At 31.0% G+C, this 25,913-nt stretch overlaps 4 protein-coding genes and 1 pseudogene across 4 annotated transcripts; 4 read left to right on the plus strand and 1 right to left on the minus strand.

Moving 5' to 3' along the window:
* Positions 1-41: 41 nt before the first annotated feature.
* Positions 42-5,010, plus strand: LOC125814706 (B3 domain-containing protein REM10-like; annotated as a pseudogene).
* Positions 5,011-6,342: 1,332 nt separating this feature from the next.
* LOC125814702 (putative B3 domain-containing protein REM15) lies at positions 6,343-10,283 on the plus strand. Its single transcript, XM_049494174.1, has 9 exons — positions 6,343-6,433; positions 7,376-7,685; positions 7,924-8,054; positions 8,150-8,381; positions 8,708-8,838; positions 8,958-9,207; positions 9,302-9,381; positions 9,507-9,741; positions 10,161-10,283. The coding sequence occupies exons 1-9, from the start codon at positions 6,368-6,370 to the stop codon at positions 10,211-10,213; spliced, it is 1,488 nt and encodes a 495-aa protein (XP_049350131.1). The 5' UTR covers positions 6,343-6,367; the 3' UTR covers positions 10,214-10,283.
* Positions 10,284-11,411: 1,128 nt separating this feature from the next.
* On the plus strand, positions 11,412-11,990 carry LOC125814703 (copper transporter 6-like). The gene has a single exon (XM_049494175.1). The coding sequence runs from the start codon at positions 11,510-11,512 to the stop codon at positions 11,975-11,977; it is 468 nt and encodes a 155-aa protein (XP_049350132.1). The 5' UTR covers positions 11,412-11,509; the 3' UTR covers positions 11,978-11,990.
* A 1,717-nt stretch (positions 11,991-13,707) lies between these two features.
* Positions 13,708-16,427, minus strand: LOC125814354 (B3 domain-containing protein REM14-like). Its single transcript, XM_049493813.1, has 8 exons — positions 16,361-16,427; positions 15,825-16,187; positions 15,449-15,728; positions 15,236-15,336; positions 14,587-14,815; positions 14,158-14,315; positions 13,843-14,071; positions 13,708-13,749 (listed from the first exon to the last, which is right to left on the minus strand). The coding sequence occupies exons 1-8, from the start codon at positions 16,424-16,426 to the stop codon at positions 13,730-13,732; spliced, it is 1,446 nt and encodes a 481-aa protein (XP_049349770.1). The 5' UTR covers position 16,427; the 3' UTR covers positions 13,708-13,729.
* A 3,600-nt stretch (positions 16,428-20,027) lies between these two features.
* On the plus strand, positions 20,028-25,509 carry LOC125814356 (B3 domain-containing protein REM17-like). The gene is made up of 8 exons (XM_049493814.1): positions 20,028-20,093; positions 20,179-20,550; positions 20,812-21,088; positions 21,272-21,384; positions 21,975-22,245; positions 24,166-24,281; positions 24,797-25,028; positions 25,469-25,509. Exons 1-8 carry the CDS (start codon positions 20,028-20,030, stop codon positions 25,507-25,509), a joined length of 1,488 nt encoding a protein of 495 aa, XP_049349771.1.
* The last annotated feature ends 404 nt before the right edge of the window (positions 25,510-25,913 follow it).

Raw genomic sequence — 25,913 nt, forward strand, 5'->3', positions numbered from 1 at the left:
CTTTTTCTAGTGTTTATTTGGGGCAAGTTTGTGACTTTGTGTTATATTGAAACAACCTCTCTACCTCCAATGTAGACATAAGGTCTGCTGCGTACACTCTACATTCCTTAGACCCCTACGTTGGGTATGTTGTTGTTAAGTTTGCATTGTACTGCAGAAAATTCCTATAGGTTTCTTAAAGTATCTGAAGGGACACGATCAATATGAACATGCAATACTGGGAAGGGCAGGTAAAACGTGGTTGGTGAAGGTGAACGGTTGGCGATTAGAAGAGGGTTGGAAAAAGTTCGCTAAGGAGAATGATTTGCAATTTGGGAGATTTGTTGATTTTCAAACATGAAGGAGACATGGAATTTGAGGTTTCCATCTTTGATTTGAGGCAGTGTGACAGAATATGCAGGTATCTTCAACAAGAAACAGGATGCAACAATGTTGAAGAGATATCCAAGAATTTTGAATTCAAAGGTAACATCTTTAGGTCCTATATCTTTTGCTATTGGTGATCTCCTCTATGTTTCTAGGGGCTTAGTTTATAGTTTTCTAGTACTTTATGATTATGTGTTTAAGGTATGCCAGGGGCCTTGTACACGTAGATATTACTCAATTATGTTTAGAGGCCTTATAGATAGACAGTTAGTTATGCTTTAGTTTGGACCTTCGTGTCCTTGTTAGTAATTTCAGTACTATAACTTGCATTATGAAAAGTGTTTCTTTTACGAGACTTGTCTCTTCGAATGTTTTTAAACTATGTTTCTGCTCATGTTTAGTGCTATGTTATGGGTATGCTCGAACTAGCAATGGCATCGAGTGCCGGTCCCGCCTAGGGTCTAGGCTCAGGGTGTGACACTTTTTTTGATATGTTAAAAGTAACAAGTAAAAATGAACTGATGGAATGTAGGGGAGGAACAGATTATTCCAATCATGATTAAGGCAAGAAACAATTAGATCTCGGTCATTAATATTAAATTATGATAAGTGTGTTCAATTCAAGTAATAACTTGGTTAATCATGATTAAGGCAAGAATCAATCCGAGTTTACAGTTCATTGACGAGAAATTTTAGTTTTCTTGGAGGATCTGCTTAGTAAACCCTAAACCCATTTCTCATCAATACTTCTGTTTTCCATTTATTCGGAAGAATTCCGTTTCTTCTCCACCGATCCAGACCGGTCACTTCTGAATCAAGTACAGGTAAAATGAGAAATTGGGAGGAGATTTCAAGATGGAAAATCGAACCCTCACCATCAACATGGTGAAAGTTCAAGTAGTCAATTAAGTGAATTACTAAAATTTCCCGACAGTGGTTATTTCCTTTATTGAAATTCTTTCGTTGTGTCGCTATAAATTGTATTATTACTTATCACTCTATTGCAATTTTGATTCAGGACTAAGTTTTTCTTCGAGACCAATAAGTCATCTAGTGACTGCGATGAAAATCGCTTCAAAGAAACCTCAATTTTTCAAACCGATTCAGCCAGGTTTCAAGCATTGTTTTGTGAGTAATCCTTTCATGTTTTTTTTTCCCATCTTTACCTTGTTTACTATATGTTGCATGTATGATGTTGTGGAGGTGGAAGAATTTATCCTAGAAAAGAAAAAACACAAAAATTTGAAAGCAATAGTTCTTTTAATTGGGGCAAGTTTATCTTGTACTGCAGAAAATTCCTATAGGTTTCTTGAAGTATCTGGAGGGACTGAACCATATTAAACATGCAATACTAAAAAGGACGGGGAAAAAGTGGCTGGTGAAGGTGAACGACTGGCGATTAGAAGAGGGTTGGGAAAAGTTTGCAGAGGAGCATGATTTGCAATTGGGAGATTTTTTGATCTTCAAACATGAAGGATATATGGAATTTGAAGTTTCCATCTTTGATTCAAGTCACTGTGATAGAGAATACGCAGAGTATTTGCAGGAAGGAGGCAATAATGCTGAAGAGACTTTCAAGAAAGTGGAATTCAAAGGTAACATCTGTAGAGTCCCTTAATCTTAACACAAGTGTCAAATAGCTTAGATTAAAAACCAACAAATAGATGTCCGGGGTGGATGCTTAAACTCTATCATGTGTTGGTGATAGTCATTTCTGTCATGTTCAATTTTCTTGACATGGATTTGTCTACAATCTAACCCTGTGCAGAAGCTGCTACTCACAACTCTAGGGGTCAATCTCATTTTCAGTGCATTGTCAGACCAAATTACATTTCAAATGGTTACTTGGTAAGTCTCAAAAACTCATTTCCCCTCAACACTTCAAGAAATTTCAGGCTAAAGGAAACATTTGCACCATTTTATTTTTCCCCTCCTCTGTTCATTAGAGTTATTTACAGCAAAAGTATGAAGAGTATCATATGTGCAAATTGTTATAAACCATTTCAGCGCCTTCCTAAACATTTTGCAATCGCGAACGGTCTTGCCAACAAGAAATGTGGTCTGATTGTCAGAGATGAAAGACAAGGATCATGGAATTTAAGGCTTGTTGCCTATGATTCACGTGTCCGTGTAAATGGTGAATGGAGTATCTTCTGCGTTGTGAATAACTTAATGGAGGGAGATTATATGACATTTGAGGTTGTTGCTAATGGAGAAAACCTTGTATGGAAATTTCAGTGTAAGTTTTCTTATTTAAGCAACCTCTGTCTTTTTAACAACGATCTTTCTACTTTGATATATACACCATGATACTATATGGCATCTTCAACAAAATTATTTAATGTTTGTTCTCCAAACTGTAAAACATGTTCTTCATAAGCAACTACACTGTTTAAAATTTACCCTACCAAACAGTTGGAATTCAACATTGTACTTTCGTTTTAGTTGCTTTTGCTTGTTATAACAAAGTGCTTCATTTTTCGTAGGCTATAATCCAAAATAAAGGGGCCCTTGGCACATGTTTATGTATTTAGACCTTTAAATTAAAGAACCTGTCGCAGGTTCCATCAGAATATATTTTCAATTTTTCATGTTTTGATATTTAAAAACTTCAAAGAAAATTCATGTGGGATAAACAATATTTGACAAATTATATTGATTATTCTTTTTCTTGAAAAGAATGAAACAGAGATGCATTAAATAGTTCTGTAGAAGACCTTTGCAGTGAATGTGTGTGTTTTGGTTACTAAAGATGGTCTTCGGTAACTGCTTTCTAGACCGTCAGTTTTTGTAACTGTTTAAACATGTTGCCTAAAGAACATGAAAAACAATATTTTCAACGAGGAACTAAAGCTTGTTATAGATTCTATTTGATGGCCTTTCGATACCCTAAGAGGAACATGGTTGAAATTGGACTTAACCTTTTGTTGGCACTGGTTGAGAAACTAAAGCATGTATGTTGTCTATTCAAGTCACATTTGCTGACTAAATTTCTCTGGTATGCTTCAGCAAAGACTCTTGAAGACTTCAGAAGTATTAAGTAAAAATCAACTTGATATAATCATTCTTGTATTTACTTTTATGTGCAAACCAATGTCCGTTTGGATTTCTGCATTAATGTTGCAACTATCATGTGCATAACAATTTTTTCTTCTTCTTTTCTTGGTTACTTTAAAGAAATAACACGTCTTAGGCATGAGAAATCAGACGTGACTACTCCAATATCGCAAACACCAGCTTCAACATCTGCTGATGCCAACCCACATTTCATATCCACTATCAAACCTTACACCTTCACAAAAGCTCTTTTGGTAAGAGTGATCTGAACAAATTTAGTAAAAGACTTTGCTTATTTTTGTTTTTTTTGTGATAATGCTGTATTGGGATAAATTTGAGCAGTATCTTCCCATGGATTTTGTAAAATCAAATGGCTTGATGATTAGAAGTGAGATGGTTCTTATCGACAAAAAGCAGAGATCATGGTCAGTGTGGCTAGGGCGAGCTGGACAGCAATTTGGAATTAAAAGGGGATGGACACAGTTCAGAAATGCAAATGGTATTCAAGTAGGTACAAGTTTGAACTCACCAACAATGGCACAATACCTATAGCTCATGTGAGTATTTCTTTTATATCTCTTTTGTATATGTTGTTATTTTTCCTTTTTGTTCCTTTTGTTATTAGAATGTCGAAGTTATTTTGGAACCAAAAACATCTTCTTACCTGAATGTTATGTTAACTTTAAAGTTGCACAAAATCTTGAAGGTTTCAAATTGTGTTGATTGTACCGTTAATGGTCAATTTTTAGCTGACTGATTAGAGAGTAAATGGAGACTGGAAGTAATTTTATAGTCCCTCTGTTTCAATTTGTTTGTCTAGTTTTGACTTGACACGGAGTTTAAGAAAGTAAAAAAGAGTTTCTTGTGGTCATAAATTAAAGACATGTAGAATGTACTATCATATCCTTTCATCTTGTAGTCGTCTTAAACATACCACGTAGAAAGTTGATATTAAAGAGTTGTCAAAAAAGGAAAGAAACATTCTTTTAGAAACGACTAAAATGAAAAGTAGGGCAAACAAATTGAAACGGAGGGAGTATTTGTCAGTGTGTGAATGTGTGCTCTGTGTGAGCCTGCAAGTCTCTGTATATTTGATTATGTATCAAATGTCCAAACAATTGCTTATCAAATTTTCCATATATAAAGGTCTACCTTAGACCTCTATGGTGTTATGTAAAGCTTTATACAATTCAGTCTCAGAATTTGAGTCTAGATCTTGTTTTGAAAACTGTAGGTAAATATTCTGGGAGTTAAGGATGCGAATCGCCAAGCATCACAGAAGCCATTGACAAGATAATATGAAGCAGTTGGTGATGGGCAAGAAACTTGCACTGAAGCAAGTTGATGTTGTTCCTTATAGGAGGAAAGAGAAGAATTAGTTTGGAATTAATAGGAAAAAACTGAAAGAGTTGGGAAGAAGGGAAGCATTTTTCATCGCGCAGCTTGGATTTGGATTTCGATTATCTGAGTGCTTGATAAAATTCTTGGAAGCTATTCCAATATTGGTAAATTTTGTTTTGTTTTGGGAGGAAATGATTCTTGTTATAGTAATTTGTTCTAGTATGTTGTTTATTAGTTATTGCACTATTATGTTGTTGTCTTTGCTCTCTTCTGATAGATTTTGCACCGTTTTCTTGTTGCTTGCTACCTTTTCTTGTTGTCTCTTTTTTCTTCACTTGGGTTGAGGGTCTTTCTGATTCAACCTCTCTACCTCCACGAGGTCGTGGATAAGGTTTGCGTATATTTTGTCCTCTCCAAACTCCATTTATGGGATTTCATTGGGTATGTTTTTGGGAGGAAATGATTCAATACTTTCAGTATTGTGAGGAAATCAAATTCTTTAAAGGTAGAGTAAATTTTGTGGGCTCAATATTATTTCAAGGTTTGTTTATGTTGTTGAAACTAGGGGTGAATGCTCGGATCATTCAGATTGGATATGAAAATTTTGATTCTTAGATCAACGAAGTTACAATTCAAATAAACTTGGATTGGATTAAGTTTTTTAAGCTTGGTTTTGGGTACGTGGGGTTTTTAGGTTCGACTTTTGCGCCTTCCAAGGTAAGTTATAATTTCATATTGGACTTAATATTATAATGAGTAAGGTTGTATGGTACGAATAGATTAGACCTTTGAAAATTGAACTTACTAGTATTAAACATGTGTTTGGAATATTTTTTTAAAAAAACATTCAAAACTTTGTTTTCATTTTTTTTTCTTTTTCAAATTTACCTTTAATTTTTTATTTTTATAAAAGTAATCTTATTTAAAATATATTTCATGTTTAAATCAAGTAAATTCAAATAATCAAATAATTTTGACAAAAATTGTAAACAAACACAATTTCATCTTCTGATCCTACTTCAAAATTTTCAAATAAAGTAAAAAATAAATAAGGTGACAAAAATATTTATAAAAGTATATAGTACTCTCTTCATCTACTTTTACTTGTCACTAATAAATTTTCATTTTTCTTGTCAAATTTGAAATATCAAGAAAAGATAATTTTTTTTTTTTCATGTTTTGCAATTAGCATTAAATACTACTCTACAAATCATTTTTCAATATCTAATATTAACATCAACTAATAGGGATAGTATTGTAAAATGTCTAAATTAATAAATATGTCAAGTCAAACAATAACAAGTAAAAATAAACCGAGAGAGTAGGTTGTATATATGAGATCTAATCAAGATATTAACCTTTTAAAATAAATTTAATTGTATATTTTGAGGAAAATGATAAACAAATGGACCCACACAACTTTCCATGTGTTCAAATTTCTCTTTGGGAAGCTGCAAATTGTCATATGCTTTCACAGTCTACACTGCCTTGAAAAGTTGTCAACAATTCCATTATAAGTTGAAATTTCATTAAATTGTTGAAAATTTAGTGATTTTTCTTAAATGTGAATTGCAAAACAGAAAGAGGCATTTTGTTGATTGCCATGAAAATTCCTCCAAAAAAACCTCAATTTTTCAAACCCATTCAAAAAGGTTTCAAGCATGGTCTTGTAAGTAATCCTTTTAAGTTTATTTTTTTTCTAATATTTCTTTTATTTACTATATGTTTCTTGTATGATGTTGTGGAGATGGAAGAATTTATTCCAGAAAAGGCAAAAAAAAAAAACACTAAAATTTGAAAGCTATAGTTCTTTTAAGCATTTTATAATTGTTTAATTGGGTAGAAAATTAGTACAATTTCAGGTCCTAAACAAAAGCATAATAGTAATGGTTTGTTTCAATTTGTTTGTCATATTTTGACTTGACACGAAATTAAATGAAGTGAAGAGAATTTTTTGAATTTTGTTGTCTTAAATTAAATATATGTCAAATTTACCAAATTGTCCTTTAATTTTGTAGTATTAAACATGTCAGGTAAAATGTTGAAATTAAAAAATTTGTTAAAAAAATAATCTTTTTAACACGGACTAAAAAGGAAAGTAGGACAGATTAATTGAAATTCAGATTTATTTGGGGCATGTTTGTGTTACGGTGGAACAACCAATATTTACCTAGGTAGGGATAAGGTTAGGGGTGGTAATTTGGTGGGTTGGGTCGAATTTGGGCGGGGCAATGAGTTATATAACGGGTCAAGACTCAAACCCAACTCAAGTTTTACTAAGCTTAATTGTTTTATATTTTCTTTTAAACTATGTTATTACCTAATATAATTACTATTTTTCTTTATTACGACTATATATAACATATCAAATTGAAGAAAAAGCTTTTTAAAAATATTTTGACAACATTTCTCATGAGCCAATTCGGGTTATTTTTAATGGGTTGAGCTACTAAATGAGTGGGTTATTAACCCGTCCAAACTTAAACGGGTTGGGCAGGTTGGATTTGATTTTGCCACCCTAGATAAGGTCTATGTACACTCTACGCTCCATAGAGCCTTACACTGGGTATGTTATTGTTGTGGTTGTTGTTAAGTTTGTTTAGTACTGCAGAAAATTCCTATAGGTTTCTTGAAGTATCTGAAGGGACATGATCAACATGAACATGCACTACTGAGAAGGGCGGGTAAAACGTGGTTGGTGATGTTGAACGGCTGGCGATTAGAAGAGGGTTGGAAAGAGTTTGCTAAGGAGAATGATTTGCAATTGGGAGACATGTTGGTGTTTAGACATGAAGGAGACATGGAATTTGAAGTTTCCATCTTCGATTCGAGTCATTGTGACAGAGAATATGCAGAGTATCTTCAACAAGAAGCGGGATTCAGTAATGTTGAAGAAACTTGCAAGAAATTTGAATTCAAAGGTAACATCTTTGGAATCCCTTAATCTTAACTAGTTGTGTCCAGTGGCGTAACCAGGATCTTTACTCACTAACGGATTCAAAATATGAAAAGTAAACACACGAAGAAGTTAAAAGAGGTTCAACATTTACACATTGTAATGGGGTGGACAATTACGTGCTATTCATGTTTTGATTGTGGTAATTTTTGTCATATTTAATTTTCTTGACATGGATTTCTCTATGACTAACAATGTAATAGGAAAATCGAACCTCTGCATCATGTCATCAGGCGAGGCGTTCCCCTGTGCAGAAGCTGATACTTACAACCCTTGCAGTCGATCTCATTTTGAGTGCATCGTCAAACCATATTGCGTTACACATAGTTACTTGGTAAGTCTCAAAACTACCAAATTGGAGTTGTTTACAGCAAACGTATGAAGCGTATAATCATATTCATATGTTCAAATTGTTATATACCATTTCAGCGCCTTCCTAAACACTTTGCAATGGAAAACGGTCTCTTCAACAAGAAATGTGATGTGATTATCAGAGATGAAAGACAAAGATCATGGAACTTAAGGCTAGCTACCCACGATTGTAGAGTCCATCTATTAGGTGGATGGCGTGAGTTCCGCGTTGGGAATGACTTAAACGCGGGAGATTATATGATGTTTGAGGTTATTGCTAATGGAGAAAAACCAATATGGAAATTTCGCGGTAAGTTTTTCAGATTAAAACCTCTTCTTTTTTGTCGATGATCCTTTTTTCTTTGTTATGTACAATATACCATGACATTATATTGCATCTTCGACAAAACTATTTGGTGTTTGGTTCTCCATACTGTAAAACATGTTCTTCGTAAACAACTATACTAATAAACCAAATAATCGATAAAAAAGTAATGTAAGCATAACTAATCTCAGTATTACTAATAAATCTTATTCAGTACTATTCTTATACACCCAATCGAACGACCCCTAATTGTTATAGTTTTTTCATGTTTGATTACTCGACGTGAATTTATCACAATTACTCTGTCACAGGCAAACCAAACCCCAACATTGTGTCAACAAGAAAGGCTTTTCCGAAGGAAGAATTTGCTACTTGCAGCTCATTTGGTCAATCTCATCTTGAGTGCATTGTCAGGCCGTATTGCCTTTCAAGAAATTACTTTGTGAGTTCGTAAAGAAAACATCTGCGTCATTTTCTTTGTTTATTGGAGTAATGATACAGCGGAAACATGAAGCTGATGATATATATGTGCAAATTGCTATAACTTATAAACCATTTCAGCGTCTTCCTAGAGGATTTGCTCGGGCAAACGGACTCATCAATAAAAAATGTGGTTTGGTTATTAGAGATGAAAGACAAAGATCATGGAATTTAAGGATTGATACCTATGGTTATGGAGTCTATATTGCAAAGGGATGGCGTAAATTTCGTGTTGAAAATGACTTGAAGGAGGGAGATGGCATGATGTTTGAGGTCGTTACTAACGGAGAGAAACCAATATGGAAATTTTATGGCAAGTTTTCTCATTTAAGCTACCTCTTATTTATATAACAACATTATTTCTTTGTTATATGTACCATGACACAAATTAGAATCCATAACAAGTCATGCATTTTCCTGTGCAGGAACGGCCAAGCACAGGCCTTTTGGTCAGTCTCATTTTGTATGCATTGTTAGACCCTATTGCCTCGTCAATGACTTCTTGGTAAGTCGAAAATGTACTTCAAGAAGTCCTTTCAAGAATATCGTTTTTTCCCCTCTTTGTTTCTTGGTGTAGATATGAAGTATACCACTCTTTGATATGTGTAATTGATTTATAAACCGTTTCAGTACATTCCGACAAATATTGCTCTTGCAAATGGTCTCATCAACAAGAAATGTGATTTGATTATTAGAGATGATATAAGGGAAAGGTCGTGGAACGTTAAGTTACGTTCTTTTGGCAATAGTGTATGTATCAAGAGTGGATGGCGTGACTTCCGTGATGCAAATTGCTTAAAGGAAGGAGATTGCATAATGTTTGAGATTGTTTCTAATGGCGAAAAAGCAACATGGAAATATAATGGTAAGTTTCCTCATTTAAGCAACTTTTACTTGAATAGTCGAAAGCACTTTGCATTCTAAGAGAACATAATTCCTTTTCGTTCAATTTCTTCGGAGATGTGTAGATGCCCTAGTGAGGAGGTGCGAGAGGTTGGATATAGTGGGTATGGGGAGAGGTAGAGGTAGGCCGAAGAAGTGATTAGATAGGACATGGGAAGGTATGGATGATGCGGATTAGGGTATAAGGTCAGTAGGTAGTTGAGGTTTTGACTAGCTTTTTGGTGGGTTTAGGCTTGGTGGGAGTCTGGGAGCACCGTGTCTGTCGTAGTATTAGTTTTATACATGTATTATCTTGAGTTTGATATCTATTATCATTTGTTTTCTATTGTGTTTCAATCACCACATTAGCTTCCCTTATTAATTTTGTTTTGAAAACTATAGGTAAAATTTCTAGGAAGGATGCCAAGCATCACACAAACCAATTGACAAGATAATATGAAGCAGTTGGTGATGGGCAAGCACTGAAGCAAGTGAATGTAATGTTTTTGGATCTTGTACATTTTGCCTATGCGTTGTTTAGACTCTTCAAAATTGTCGATGCGTACTTGTCGTATCCTCTAACAGTAATGCATTTCTGGTAGATCTAGTACAAGTGCGGCAACATTTTAGGAGAGTCAAAGTGACAACATTTTGCTAAATATGTTGTATGATGTGTCGTACCATCTTAGTTTACTTTCTCCGTTTCATTTTACTTTCACCTTTTTATTAATAATAGATTTTTCACTTTATCTATCCAACAATACTTGTCCACTGTTGATTTTGTACACTTCTTAGAAAAACTATAATTAGAAGGACAATTTTTCTGTATCACCCTTTGAATATAATAAATACAATGTCTTAAATTATTATTTATTGATTTCATAAAGTGGACAAATATTGTTGGGCATTTCAAAGTAATACTCTACTTTATTAGACAACTATTGTTGGACGGAGGTAGTATTTGTCATTTTACAAAATCAATGCATAAATGATATTATTCTTTCTATTTTTGTTACGAGTTATTAGTTAACAATATGTATTTAAACAACATAGAAAAATTAAATAATTAAGTCAGGTTTTGATCAATTTAATTAATCAAAATAAATTAATTTATGTTTATTTATTGAAAACTTGATTCAAGAAATAACTTAATAAAAATACAATGATAAATTTACCTAATTTTTAAGAGAAGTGAAATATAAAATAGGAGTAACATATAAATAGAAACGAATGAATTATTGATTAATCAGTGAGACACGTGTTTACCATGTGAAGAAGTGGGGCCACGTGTTTTCCATTGTACATAATTCTTAATTAATATATATTGAAACCCTTTTATTTTATCAAAAATAAATAAATCTACCTTTTGGAAAGGATAAATCAAGTCCGTCCATCGTGAATTTCGCTGTGTTTTATTTAAATTTTAATGGTCAAGGTTATATTATATTAATTTATCTAACATTACTTTATCACTATAGCAAAAACAATAAACTAAGAATTATCTAATACCTCTAATTAGACGTAAAATAAAATTAATTTTATATTTTATTTTGAGATTATTATATCTTACACCTCACTGAATCGTTCTGTAAAATTATACTTTCCTTGGAGTACTAAACGAACATTGATTTTTACTGAACTGTTTCTATCAAAATTTGGCTTATCTAAAACATGTACGCACCTCCTCCATCACACATTTCACACTCCAATTTGGAAGAAAATTCAAAACAGAGACGATTCAATTTGCAGAGATGAACGGCGCTATGAATATGCACGGAGATATGGCGCCGCCGGCACCAGATGCCGCCGTGAACAACCACCACATGATGATGCACATGACGTTTTTCTGGGGAAAAAACGCCGAAATTCTCTTCTCCGGTTGGCCTGGTTACAACAACATCGGTATGTACGTTTTCGCACTTTTCGTCGTTTTTCTGCTTGCTTTCTTCGTCGAGTGGCTATCTCACTCAAATTACATTAAAGAGAGTGCAAATCATGTGACGGCTGGGTTGATTCAGACGGCTTTGTACGGAATCAGAATTGGATTGGCTTATTTAGTTATGCTTTCTGTGATGTCCTTCAATGGCGGTATTTTTCTGGCGGCGATTGCCGGCCATACGTTAGGGTTTTTGGTCTTCGGGAGTCGGGTTTTTAAGAAATCGCCGTTGACGGCTTATGCTAAAGCCTCCGATCTTCCTTCTATGCCTTGTAATTGTTGATGAAAATTGAAATAAACAGAATCTGTGTGTTCAAAATCGAATCATAATCGATAATTTAAATCAAAAAAAAATGTTATTGAATTATAGATATCGAAAACATCTGTTTCGATTCATCCTTAATCGAGGAATAGTTTTACAAAAATGGAGACGAATTGAAAGAATGTTCGATTTTGTTCCTTCTCTTCCTCCGTGCATCTCTGTGATGGATAAATTTTCAGAAAAAAGGACAACTTTCGTGTAGTTTGTGTCACCGCCTGCTAACTGTATTCTCCGTTGACAGCACCAATAGCATTCAATGTGATTAGTGTTTGAGTAATTCTTTCGACTTTTACGAGAGTTTGAGACCACTTGCTATATCAGATTGAAATTATATTTAAGTTTAGTTAGTGTCCATCAATAGTTGAAAAATAAAATGAATAATTTGCCTTGTTCAAAAATGTTTTCAATAGTTTTCTCGTTTTAAATAATTAACCAAATTGTTAAAGTATATAAATCGAACCGAACCTTCGGATAACCTTCACTAATATCTAAGAATAAGAATACACACTTTTCCTTGTAAATGTTTTCAGAATATTTTGTTTCTTTAACATTTTAACAATATGTTTGGGCTTATAATTTTATCCAATTATTTGTACAAATTAACTTAAATAAAGTCCGAACCAAAATTAAATATTTTTTCTGTTCATATATATTAACTTACTTAAATTAAATGCAAATATGCAACTAATATACTTATAATGTCTTTTTTTTTTTGGTAACAGCAATCAATACATTTTAATCAAACAATGAATAAATTGTGTTTATAAAGTTAGAAAGAGTTCAACCTCTACATGTAATAGTTGTCGATGTATAATATATGAAAATTTTCTACTTTCATTAATCATGATCGTTGTGATTGATGATTTTGCATGTAATTGATTACAATTAACAGAACCTAAGTATGACCGTAACAAATAGTAACATTCACATCATATTTTACAAAAATATAAACAAAATTTAATGTAAAATACTTCACATTGAACCATCAAAAAATTCCAAAAAAAAAATCGAGAAAACCTAAAAGGCAAATTTTTATTGATTTAGTTATACACATATATATAAGAAAAAATCAATACAATTAATTTGATGTTATAGTATTATAGGTGGTGAAACTCCCTTAATGAGCCATAAATGAGTGACCTAAATTTGGGATAAAGTTTGAATCAGTCAATTCTGATTTTTTTATGGTCAAACAAAAAAAGAATAAATAAATGATGTTTAGGGGGCCTTATTTCAAAAAATTGTTTGATTAACAAATTATTGACTAATTAAAATAAGATATTCAAAGTGTTTTTTCTTCCAATTATCCTAAAAATGACAATTTATCCTTCGGTTCATTTTTGGATAGAAATTAACGGTTAAACCCACACATCCTATATCCTGTACTATACCTACCATTCTTCTCTTCATTTTATAAATTGAAATAAATATTTATAATAATACAGATAAATAATTTTTTTCATTTAAAATAGACATGTAATATTGGTTTATACTTAAATTTTTTTTTATATACACAAGATTATTTAAAACGAAAAGGCGTAATAAACTAAGTTTGTATCGTTCATAAAACAACTTACAAGCTAATCAAAACTACAAAAGGAAAATAGACCAGAGAGATTCCAGACTGCCTATAGAAAACTTTTGAATCTTATGATCTTCGACCATTTGTCATTCAAAAAACATTAAGTTTCCTTGTGAATTGGCTTGGCATCCTTAATTCCCAGAATATTTACCTACAAATTTTCAAAACAAAACATAGACTCAATTTTGACACTGAATTGTATAACACATACATAGTATAATTAGGTCATAAAAAAAGTACTCACAATGGAAATGAACTATAGGTATTGTGCCATTGTTGGTGAGTTCAAACTTGTAAGTATCTCCAACTTGAATACCATTTGCATTTCTAAACTGTGTCCATCCCCTTTTAATTGCAAAGTGATGTCCTGTTTTCCCTAGCCACACTGACCATGATCTTCGTTTTTCATTGATAAGAATCATCTCACGTCTCCTCATCAAGCCATTTGATTTTACAAAATCCAGGGGAAGATACTGCTAAGATTTATCTCAATATACAAATCAATACGCGTTACCACACATATTATACAAAACTAAAATATGTTATAAATCACTCTTACCAAAACAGGATTGTTAATGGTGTAAGGTTTAATAGTAGATATAAAATGAGAGTTGGCATCAACAGATGTTGAAGCAGCTACTTGTGGCATTAACTTTCTTTTAGCATTCGATTTTTTCTTCTTTACTTCAGTCTGGAGGGATGAACTTCCTCTCAAATCTAGTTTTATTAATTGAAACAACAATGTCATAAGATGAAATTTATAACCAAAATCAAAGAAACTACACTAAGTTGAAGGGAAAAGAACCTGATATACATCCTCAACTTGACGATTTAGAACTAATATACCCATTGTTATAAAAGTGGCTCATATATACACTTTTGTAAGGAGGGATATATCAGGCAAAAAGTTAAGGAGTAAATTAGACCTTTTCCCCTCAATTTAAAGAAGGAAATAAGTAAACAGGATGAAATTTTAAGAGAAACTTGCCATGAATTCTAAAGATAGGTGTTTCTCCCTTGGAAATGATCTCAAACATTAAACGGTCTCCTTCCTTTAAGCAATTTGTAATGCAGAATTCGCGCCATCCACTTCCAATGTAGGTGTATTGGCTGTTTGTATACACATTAAACGTCCATGATCGTTGCTTGTCCATCACTATTATCTTATATTTCCTGTCGTTGAGTCTGTTTTTTACTGCGAATTGTTTTGGAATACACTGAAACAGTAGACATATAAACAATCAAAATGTATCTGTGTTTTACACTTCTGAATGATCAAAGAAATGTAAATGTAAATGAGTTCATCATTTTGTGTTCGTTCTCTATTTTTGGCCTAATACTTGAACAAACAACCAAACTTGACCTCAGCTGGCAAGTAACTCAACTGACAACTAAACACTCCAACTCATGGACACTCGACCCAACGCTGGCTGACATGACACTAAATTTTAGAGGTGTCTAGATGATCATTTTGTAAGCTGGAGTATTCAACTGATATAATAGAGACGAGTTGAGTGCATACTCAAAGTTGGAGGAGTGTGTTTACTTGTCAGCTGAGGCCAAATTTGAGTGTTTATTTATGTATTATGCCTCTTTTGCAACGCAATAATCAAAATATAATGTACTTGTGAACTTACCAGAAAATGCTTTGAAAGGCAATAAGGTCTAATAGTACAAATGAAATGAGAGTCACTGAGATCCATGTCCTTAGCAGCTTCTTTATTAGAGAACCCCTTGCCTGAAAACAGGATGAAATTCAAAGAAAAAACTATTCGACTCTCCAAATAGTAATACCATCACATAAAATAGGACGGAAGGAGTACTAGTTAACTATAAGATGAGAAACTTGCCTTGAAACTTACTTATCGGAGTTTCTGCATTACTAGTAACTCGAGATCTCCATATTGGTGTCTCTCCATTAGTAACAACCTCAAACATTATACGATCTCCTTCTTTTAAGCAATTATCAGCACTGAATTTTCCCCATCCATCCGCAACATAAACTTTAGTGTTGCAAGACTTTAGCATTAAGTTCCACAATTTTGTTTGTGTTTCATCAATTATAATCAAACCATACTTCTTGTTTCCCTTGAGGAAACCATTTACAACTGCAAAATGTTTTGGAATCCACTAACATGGTGTATAGCCAATTACACACATCAGTTAACTTAACAGTTCAACTGTAATTTATTATATTTGTGGTATATTACATCAACAGAAACTTACCATGAAACCTTTCGAAAGGCAATATTGTCTAATAGTGCATTCAAAATATGATCGACTTAAATGCTTGTCATGAGTAACATTCTCATCTTCATCCTCATCCTCGTCCTCGTACTTTGCATACTCTTTGTCACAATGATGACTCGAATCGAAAATGGACACATCAAATTTCATATCTCCTTCATGTTTGAACACTAAAACATCTCCCAATTTCAAATTAAGTTCCTCTACAAACTCTTTCCAACTACCCTCCTCTAATCGCCGCCCGTTCGCCTTCACCAACCACTTCTTACCACCTCTTGTCAATATTGCATGTTCATGTTGATCATGTCCCTTGAGATACTTCAAAAAACCTATAGGAATTTTCTATAGTACAACAAATTAATCAATTAGACAATGTTCATTATAAGATTATACATATATTGCTAAATACATAAAGCATACTATTATTGGTGCTAATTACATGTTGAAACAAGAAAAATATTATTTCGAATACATGTATCTGACGAAGTAAATACATTTTTTTTAGTGTTACTTACAAGGCCATTCTTGAAACCTGGTAGAATGGGTTTGAAAAAGTGAGGTTTCTTTGGAGGGATTTCCATGGAAAACCAAAAATATGTAATTATTGTAGAAAATGTTTTCTTATTTTAGAGAAGATTTAAATGTAAGAATAATATTGGAGGGGGGAATTATATATAATTGTAACTTGTAAGGAAAGTTAGAAAGTTTACTATTATTGATGGAATTAAAATGCGGCTTTTCATATTCAGGGGACATATATATTAGTTGACGATTTAAAATTCTGAGTTTATTAGTTTTGAATTTTAGAAAAAAGTATTTATTAGAATTTAGATATTTATTAAGTGAATTTCTTAAAACTAATACTCTAATGTTTTGGCCGAAATTATTGGGTTGTAATGAACCATCAATAAAGTTGACACATGAGTGACTCTAATATTATCTATAATGGCTCGGCCTCTTAACGATATCAGATGCGAATTCAGGATTTAAAAATTGCACCAATATTAACTTAAGTTAGGTGTTGGCGAAACTTTCCATGACAATCGTACTTTACTTTGATATAATATGAGGTTCTAGCCGGGATAGAACCTAGCAAGCTACGGGTAGGTTCTTTGGTTTGTACTAACGACCTAAGTGCATTTTTATGCTGCCCATTGGTGCACTGTTAATTACTCCATATTTTAGTTTCTGTCAATTTTTGAAGATGAATATACATAATTTTTTTCGAAGTTAGTTGGTGCACGTTCAACCTTACCTATACATGTGGGTCCACTTTTGAGTGATATTGTTTCCAATAGGTAGGTCCGCACAACTTTAAAACACGCTAATAAGATGTAAGACTTGCTTATTTATGCATATCTAATATATCTATTATATTTTATCGATATGAGATTTTATCCTAAACCAAGGTGTCACCTATCAAGTGATCAAATATTTCTATATACTCATTTCCGTTCAGAATTGTCGAGCTCAGTACCAATTTACTCTTAGATATGCTAAACTATGACTTTACTATTTTAGGTTTGATCTCTTAGATAATTAATCTCAAGATAACTTATTTTTAATCAAACGACTTTGAAAGTGCAAAATTAAAGGGTATATATATATATATATTTTTTATATATATAGTATAAAGTCATAATTATAAATTTCTCTGTCCTTTGTCTGATTGAAAAGGTGTCAACTTTCTACTTCTGGAAAGTTGCCTTTGGAATACGTAACGTACTGTCCTCCCTACAAAATCAAATAATTAACATCTATATAGAGAGCCTATAATTATCCTTATCACGATCGGTTTAAGTTTTAAGTATGAATTTTTTTTTTAATAGGGAGCATTTTTTGTCAAATGAGGCTTTAGGCGGCTCATATTTAAAATAATTAAGCTCTAATATTGATATTGAATATTAGTCGTAAAACAAATTATAATATTTTTCTTATATTATCCTTGAAAATATATATTTGACCAATATAGAAAAACTAGGTGAATAATTTATATTCATGGTTAAATTAATTAATCAAAATAAATTAATTCCTATTCATTAATGAAAAAATTGACTTAAAAAAAATTAAATAAAAATAAAATAGTAAACTTACTTAATTTTTAATACATTTAAAATAAAAAAATTGTGACATATAAATAGAAACAGAAGGAGTATATATCATTTCTAAAAATATACAGCACATCACATATTTTTAAATTAAGGAGACAGTTTAGCCTGGGGCTAGAGCTATTAGTTATTTTAACTTTTCTTATATAAAATAATGCATTTTTTTTTTTTTTTTTTTTTTTACCGTGGTTTCCGGGCGTCGCTTTGTGAACCCGACTAGCTGTATCCATCGGGTCCCGCTGTTTCAAGGCGGGTCCACCACGGTTAGTTCCACGGGGCCCTGGAGACGCGGCCGATTTGTAATGCCTCCAGTGGCCCTGCTGGGGCTCGAACCGGCGACCTGAAGGACTTTGTCCCAGGCCTTTACCAGCTGAGCTACCCCTCAGGGTTAATAATGCATTTTCTTAGAATTTATACTTTCTTCGTTTATGTGTCTATTTTTAAATTTGTACACCTATTAAAAAAATAATAATTGATATAATGAATTTACTATTTTACCCTTATTAATTATGAAATGAATGAATTAAAAATTTAAGAGTTTCAAGAAGTTCTACATTTGTCAAAGTATTAATTGATGGTATAATAGGTAAAAAAATTTGTTCTTTCTTGATTTGTCAAAATGGACAAGTAATTAAAGACAACTAAAAAAGAAAAAGTGGATAAATAATTAAGGACAGAAAAAGTATTATAGTATTAGTTATGTAAATCTTTTAATTGCTTATCGAATAATGTACTAGATGTGTTGGATTTTATATCATATTTAATGTATAAATAACTTAACTCTTGATCAAACGTCGAAGGATCAATTATTAATTTTACACGCCATTCAAAGAGATAAACTCTGCTCTTCTTAATCTAATAATAACTTTTTCTTCTCTTCTTAATCTAATAATAACTTTTTATTTTATGTATTTAAGTTTGATTAGACATGAAGAAATTTAAGAAAATAAGAAAAAACAATCAAATTTGTAATTTTAAATTTTAAATATGTAGTATAATAAATAAAACACGTTTTGTAGTACAACAAAAAAATTAAATATTCTGGCACACAATATAGGATAAAATATTTATCAATAAAAAAATCATCTACGTTCTTTAGCTTTGTAAAATAAAAATATCTTGGGAGGAATTGTATTACTAATACACAATATAATATATAACTAATTATATATAAATTAAAAATAATACTAAATAAGATATTAATAATATACTATAAAACATACTCCCTTTGTCCTAATTTATGTGACTTACATTCATTTTTGGTTAGTCTAAAAAAGAATGACACATTTCCATATTAAATAACAATTTAACTAAAATGTCTATTTTACCCTTAATGAAATGATTTACAATCACACAAATTTCTAACATTCATTTTGGACCACAAATTTTAAAAATCTTCCTTTCTTTCTTAAATTTCATGTTGAGTCAAACTACCTTGCATAAAATAAGACGGAGGAAATGATATTTTCTTACTATGCTCTACCATCTAATATGAGACGGAAAAAGTAACTTAAAATAAAACGAGCAGGGAAGAGGGAGAGTCACTAAACATGGTAACATTTTATTGCAATATTGATGTACACCATTATTTATTAGCATTGGATGACACAGTCCTCTCAGAATACGAAAAGCAGCTTGCCTATTATTAAAAATCAGACAAATAATTTAAAACGGAGAATATATATATATATATATATATATATATATATATATATATATATAACATAAAATTTAAGGAAATTAGACATTAAATTTAAGATAAATAAAATATATTAAAATATTTTTAAATCTAATAATTTTAAATATATCAGGTGATAAAATAGATTAAAAAATTGCTTAAAAGAAAAAGACATACTTCTTATAAAGAATTAAAAATGAAAATAAGATAAATATATCAGGTGATAAAATAGATTAAAAAATTGCTTAAAAGAAAAAGACATACTTCTTATAAAGAATTAAAAATGAAAATAAGACAGATAAATTATAAATCGGAGTGAATACTTCTATTAATAAAACTTTCCCTTCGACTAAATTCATTCATTTTTTTTCTAAGGAAAAACAAAAAAGAACACACATGAAAGTCCCTCCCAAGAAACCTCATTTTTTCAAACCAATTCTACCAGGATTCAAAAATGGACTTGTAAGTAGTAATTCTTTAAATATATCATCTCTTATGAATAATTTATTTTAATTTAAATTACTAATATTTATTTGTTATGTTGTAGAAAATTCCTATAGGTTTCTTGAAGTATTTGAAGAGACATGATCAAAATGAACATGCAATATTGAGAAGGAAGGGTAAAAAATGGTTAGTGAAAGTGAATGATCGACGATTAGAAAAGGGTAATTGGAAAGAGTTTGTAGAGGAACATGATTTGCAATTAGGAGATTTGTTGATTTTCAAATATGAAGGAGATATGGAATTTGAAGTTTCCATCTTTGATTCAAGTCATTGTGATAGAGAATACGTAGAGTATCTTTACGAGGATGAGGATGAGGACGAGGAAGAGGAAGGGACTACTCATGATGACAAGTCTTTTGGTCAACCTCATTTTGAATGCATTGTTAGACCATATTGCCTTTCGAAAGGTTTTATGGTAAGTTTCAAAATTACTCTTTTAAGAATTTTTAGGCTAAAGTAATACCATATGAATTATTTTGTGTAAGTAGTATTACTTTGTTATGAGCGGAGCTAACTTAGGACTAGGGGTTTATCTGAACTTCTACGGATGAAAAATTATATTATTTATATATCATATATTGAAATTATTTTTTTATCTATATAGAATAGATGTTGAACCCTTATAATTTGAAGAATATGGACTGTTTATTAGCACTTATAATATACACCATTTCAGATACTGCCTCAACAATTTGCAATTGCAAATGGTCTCACCAACAAGAAGTGTGTGTTGATTGTAAGAAATGAAAGACAAAGGTCGTGGAATTTAAAGCTAAGTTCCAGCAATATTCGAACTCGAGTCTATATTGGAGATGGATGGCGTAAATTTGCTGAGGAAAACTTTTTAAAGGAAGGAGACCGTTTAATGTTTGAGATTGTTACTAATGGAGAAACACCAATATGGAAATTTCGAGTTGTTACTCATGGAGAAACTCCAATGAAGAAGTCTCAAGGCAAGTTCAACTTTTTTTTTCAACTTTTTATTTTCCATGTTTAGCCATTTTTGCCTGAATTTTATGCATACATGTATTATTGAACTTTTAAATATGTGGTATTTGAAATTAAATTTGACAAATATTAATTTTAAACTAAATATTTGAAATTTCATATTATTAAAGTTCTAACTTTTATCTCAGATGAGGATGAGGACGAGGACAAGGATAAAGATGAGACTACTTATGACAAGTCTTTTGGTCAACCTCATTTTGAATGCATTATTAGACAATATTGTCTTTCGAAAGGTTTTATGGTAAGTCTCAAAATTACAATTTAAGATTTTTTTTAGGCTAAAGCAATATATACCATAGGAATTATTTTGTGTAAGTAGTTTACTCCGTCATGAGTTGAGTTAGTTTGGGGCTAGAGGTTTATTCAAATTTCTGTCGGTGGAAAATTACATTATTTATATATGACTGGAATTACTTTCTATCTATATATAATAGATGTTGAACTCTATTAAGTTAGTTCAAATATATTTACTTTTTCGTATTTTAAAACTTTAGTAAAGTTTTAAACTCGACTAATGTCATTCCTCAAAATTTCAGTGCTTTCCTTCTTGCAAGAAAGAAAAAAATGTTTTAGCTTAATTTAATTTTGTTTGTCTATTTTACCCATCAAAGAATTTTTTACGCTTTGTATCTGTCTTTATCTGAATTTTTCATGAGAGAATTCCATTTTCCTCATAAAAAAAACTATGTACTAGTTTTTTTTTTTTGTCAATATCTTCACGTCATCTTTTTTTCTTATGAGTGTCTTATCCTTTATTAATTGGTGTTATAAATTTGGTGTAAATTTGAAGATTAATAGCATATTTATTTGCATTTATATACACCATTTCAGTTTCTGCCTCAACAATTTGCAATTGCATATGGTCTCACCAACAAGAAGTGTGCGTTGATCTTAAGAGATGAAAGACAAAAGTCGTGGAATATAAAGCTAAATTCCTATGGTAATCGAACCTATATTGGAAATGGATGGCGTAAATTTGCTGTGGAAAAGTATTTAAAGGAAGGAGACCGTATAATGTTTGAGATCGTTACTAATGGAGAAACTCCAATATGGAAATTTCGAGTTGTTACTCGTGAAGAAACTCCAATGAAGAAGTTTCAAGGCAAGTTTCTCATCTTAATTATAAATCTGTTTTATTGTCGATATATTTGAGCTTTTTTTTTTTATGTCAAGGAGATTCAATTAAATTGGTTCGAACATGCCCTTATTCACTAACGTACGGCGAAACCAAATGATGTTTATTTTATAACAAAAACTAATATTTTAATTTTATTCATCATTTTTTTAATTTCTTGACATTAATGTAACAGAAAAATCAAGGCCCAACATCAAGTTGTCAAATAAGACTTCTTCTCATGCAGAAGTTGCTACTATTCAATCTCATTTTGAGTGCACCATTGCACAATATTGTATTTCAAGAGGTTATTTGGTAAGTCTCAAGACTCATTGAACTTAAGAAAATATTATCTTGAAGAATATTTTCTCGTAAGATAAGTGAATTTCTTGTTTATCTTCTTGTGCTTGATAAATAAATAAATAAAAAATATTTTATATAATTTAAATAAACACTATGAAGAATGTGCAAGGAAACGGGGACTACATAGATGGGAGTAGGGGACTATGGGGGTAGAGATGGATTGGAGGTGGGGGTGTTGAAGCATTGAGATTGAGACAATTAATGTGGAATGTCATGGAAAGATTGAAAAATATTTTCTGGAAAAAAGTATTCCTCCATATCAAAACACAACCTTGGGGTTGTTTGTTTTTTTAGTAAAGAAGTAACTTAATTATACATTTAATTTTTGTATAAGTTACACAATGATTAATAGCTGGTAAAGAAATAAGTTATTTATATATAAAATTTATAGACGGTGTTTTTTTTACAATTTAAAAATCCGTATAACTAACACATATATAAGTTATGAGGGAATTATTATATTATTATCTTATGCAGGGGTAAAAAGTGAAATAACTAATACCTACATTACTAATACTCGCATAACTAATGTCTATAATTCTAACCAGCTACTAAACGATCCAAAAGTTTATAACTTAATAAGCAATTATTGCAAGTACATCTCTATGGTACACATTAGTTAGTAAACCCCAAAAAGGTAAACTTACTATATATCAAATAATGTGAGAGGACTCAAAAGTTATCTTATATTGTTATTTTATTTGTTAATTAGAGTTATATTTAGTGCAAATACAAAGAACATGAAATGTTTAACATTTATGTGTGCAATGGTATACACCATTCAGTATATCCCTAAACAATTTGCATATTCAAACGGTCTCAACAACACGAAATGCGATTTGATTATAAGAGATGAAAGACAAAGATCGTGGAATTTAAAGTTTTGTTATTGGAGAACTGAAGTCTATATTAGAGATGGATGGTATAAATTCATGGTCGATAATTGCCTAAAGAAGAGAGATCGAATAATGTTTGAAGTTGTTACTAATGGAGAGACACCAATATGGAAATTTCAAGTTGTTACTAATGGAGGAACTTCAATGCACAAGTTTCAAGGCAAGTTTTCTTATCTTGGTCTAAAATGTTGTTTTTTGTATTTTGGTTTCATAACATAGCAGAATACATCGTATTTATGCCCATAAATAAGTGTATTCATGCGTATGTAGTATCTCTATAATGAATATATTGTATTCACGCCCATAAATAAGTGCATTCATGTGTATGCAATATTTATAGTAAATAACTGTATTCATGTGTGTAGCAATAATAAAATACATTGTATCCACACATATAAGTGTATTTGTGCACATATCTTTATTGGACTATATTCATGTGTATATCTGTTATAAAATCCTAAACTATCGTTATATTTTGTAATATTTTAAAAACTACCGCTATTTCTAATAAATATAGAACTTTAGTTTGTTGTGTCACGTAATTTTTGTGTTTTTGAAACATGTCCACTTGTTATATTTTTCTTTTTATCCTAATTATTCCACTTTCTTGTTATGTTTATTTCTCTTTTCTTTTATAATAAATAAATAGACATTAAGAAAAAGCCTCTGAATGCACAAGCATCTACTTCAACTTCTGGTGGTGATGATGATCATCCTTATTTTGTTTCAACCATCAAACCTTATTGCATCAGCAAGCCAATTTTGGTAAGTTATTTAAACTGATTTTATTTGGGTTAAAATAATTATATACACTCAAAAGAAAAAAAAGAATTTACATTGTTAGTGTAATTTAACCTGTTATAGTAGGTTGCTTAATTTATTTGATTTTCTTATTATATTATTGTAGTAGGTAACTTAAAGTTATACACTTACCCCTAGTGTTTCACCTAACCTTGCAAAATTAACCTTAGTGATTAAAAATTTAATTGAGAATACATAATTACTAATTAATCAAGGTTAATTAACTGATAAATTAAATTTGTTATAAACATCAAGTGCGTGTGTACAAAACTTGAACTCTTTTTGTATAAGTCCTCTTTTTTTTTTCTTTTTTTTATGATAACTGAAATTTATTTTGAGTTGAGAGTGGACTGTATTTTTACAAGATAGGAGTAAAATCTTCATATACATCACACTCTACAAACTCCACTTGTAGAATTGCGTTTAATATGTTATTTAACTTGTTCTACATGATGGAATTTGTTTTTTTCTTATGGTAGTATCTTCCATTGGGTTTTGCAAAGTCAAATGGATTGACGAATAGAAAGTGTGAGATGATTCTTAAAAATGAAGCACAAAGATGTTGGTCAGTTTGGCTTGGGAGGGAGTCACATCATTTTGGAATTATGAATGGATGGACAAAATTCAGAGAAGAAAATGGACTTCAAGTAGGAGATGCTTACAAATTTGAACTCATCAAGAATGGGAAAATACCTATAGCACAATTCCATTGTAAGTGTTCTTCATCTATTTTTGTCGAGTCTAAGTTTTATGTTCTGACTATTTTTATTTTTGAGGGGGGAGGTGATTTGGAGAAGGGGATATAGTGAGGAGATTCGAACTCCCACAATCCCATCACTAGGTTAAAGATATCGGCAACTCCTCAATTGAATTACACCCCGCACTAAAGTGAAAATATGATGACATGCAAAAGTATTACTATATATTTTTTTGGTCTAGTTTAAATTCTGCGCGCTAAAAAATTATATTTATATTTATACAATTAGATCAGTTGTAAGGTAATTGTAAAATAAATCTCTATACAATTGTAGTTTCTTTTTGCTAACATTTCTCATAATTGTGTAATTATTCTTTTTATATAAAATAATGTTATAACATCCCTAGAAGATTTTGTAACTACTTTTTATATAAAATAATGTTATTTTTTGCAGGCAAATTTTCTGGAAAGGTTGCAAAGAGAGTGGAACATTGAAGCAATTCGACTTGTTAGTTGTATCAAAATTAATCTCACAATTTGGAATTTGATCTTATAAACTTCTTTTAATCAATTTCATGAACGTTCACAATGTATGAATGTGATAAGGAAATATATAAATGAGTAATTACGTATTTGAATATGAGTGTCGAAATTATTGATAGATAGTTATAATCTATTTATTCAGGTTTATTATTTTATATATGTTGATGTTGATGTGTATAATGATAAATGATAATATCAAATTAATGAATTTATTATTTTAAGAGTAATAAAATAAAATAAAATAAATTAAATTAGTTATCAAGATATATATATATATATTTTTTGTCTTTAATTAATAATATTAATGAATTTTATTATTTCAAAAGAATAATAAAATGAAATTAATTAAACATGAA

This window comes from Solanum verrucosum, unplaced genomic scaffold (genome assembly GCF_900185275.1).
Source record: "Solanum verrucosum unplaced genomic scaffold, falcon-dt-bn FXZP01000268.1, whole genome shotgun sequence".
Classification (NCBI taxonomy): domain Eukaryota; kingdom Viridiplantae; phylum Streptophyta; class Magnoliopsida; order Solanales; family Solanaceae; genus Solanum; species Solanum verrucosum.

Coding starts and splice junctions, on each gene's coding strand:
- LOC125814702 (XM_049494174.1), top strand. CDS start 6,368: ATGAAAATTCCTCCAAAAAAACCTCAATTTTTCAAACCCATTCAAAAA. Junction 7,686..7,923: donor CAAGAAATTTGAATTCAAAG/GTAACATCTTTG, acceptor ACAATGTAATAG/GAAAATCGAACCTCTGCATC. Junction 9,742..10,160: donor AGCAACATGGAAATATAATG/GTAAGTTTCCTC, acceptor TGAAAACTATAG/GTAAAATTTCTAGGAAGGAT.
- LOC125814703 (XM_049494175.1), top strand. CDS start 11,510: ATGAACGGCGCTATGAATATGCACGGAGATATGGCGCCGCCGGCACCA.
- LOC125814354 (XM_049493813.1), bottom strand. CDS start 16,426: ATGGAAATCCCTCCAAAGAAACCTCACTTTTTCAAACCCATTCTACCA. Junction 16,188..16,360: donor CAGGTTTCAAGAATGGCCTT/GTAAGTAACACT, acceptor GTTGTACTATAG/AAAATTCCTATAGGTTTTTT. Junction 14,072..14,157: donor CCATTAACAATCCTGTTTTG/GTAAGAGTGATT, acceptor AAATCTTAGCAG/TATCTTCCCCTGGATTTTGT.
- LOC125814356 (XM_049493814.1), top strand. CDS start 20,028: ATGAAAGTCCCTCCCAAGAAACCTCATTTTTTCAAACCAATTCTACCA. Junction 20,094..20,178: donor CAGGATTCAAAAATGGACTT/GTAAGTAGTAAT, acceptor GTTATGTTGTAG/AAAATTCCTATAGGTTTCTT. Junction 25,029..25,468: donor ACCTATAGCACAATTCCATT/GTAAGTGTTCTT, acceptor TATTTTTTGCAG/GCAAATTTTCTGGAAAGGTT.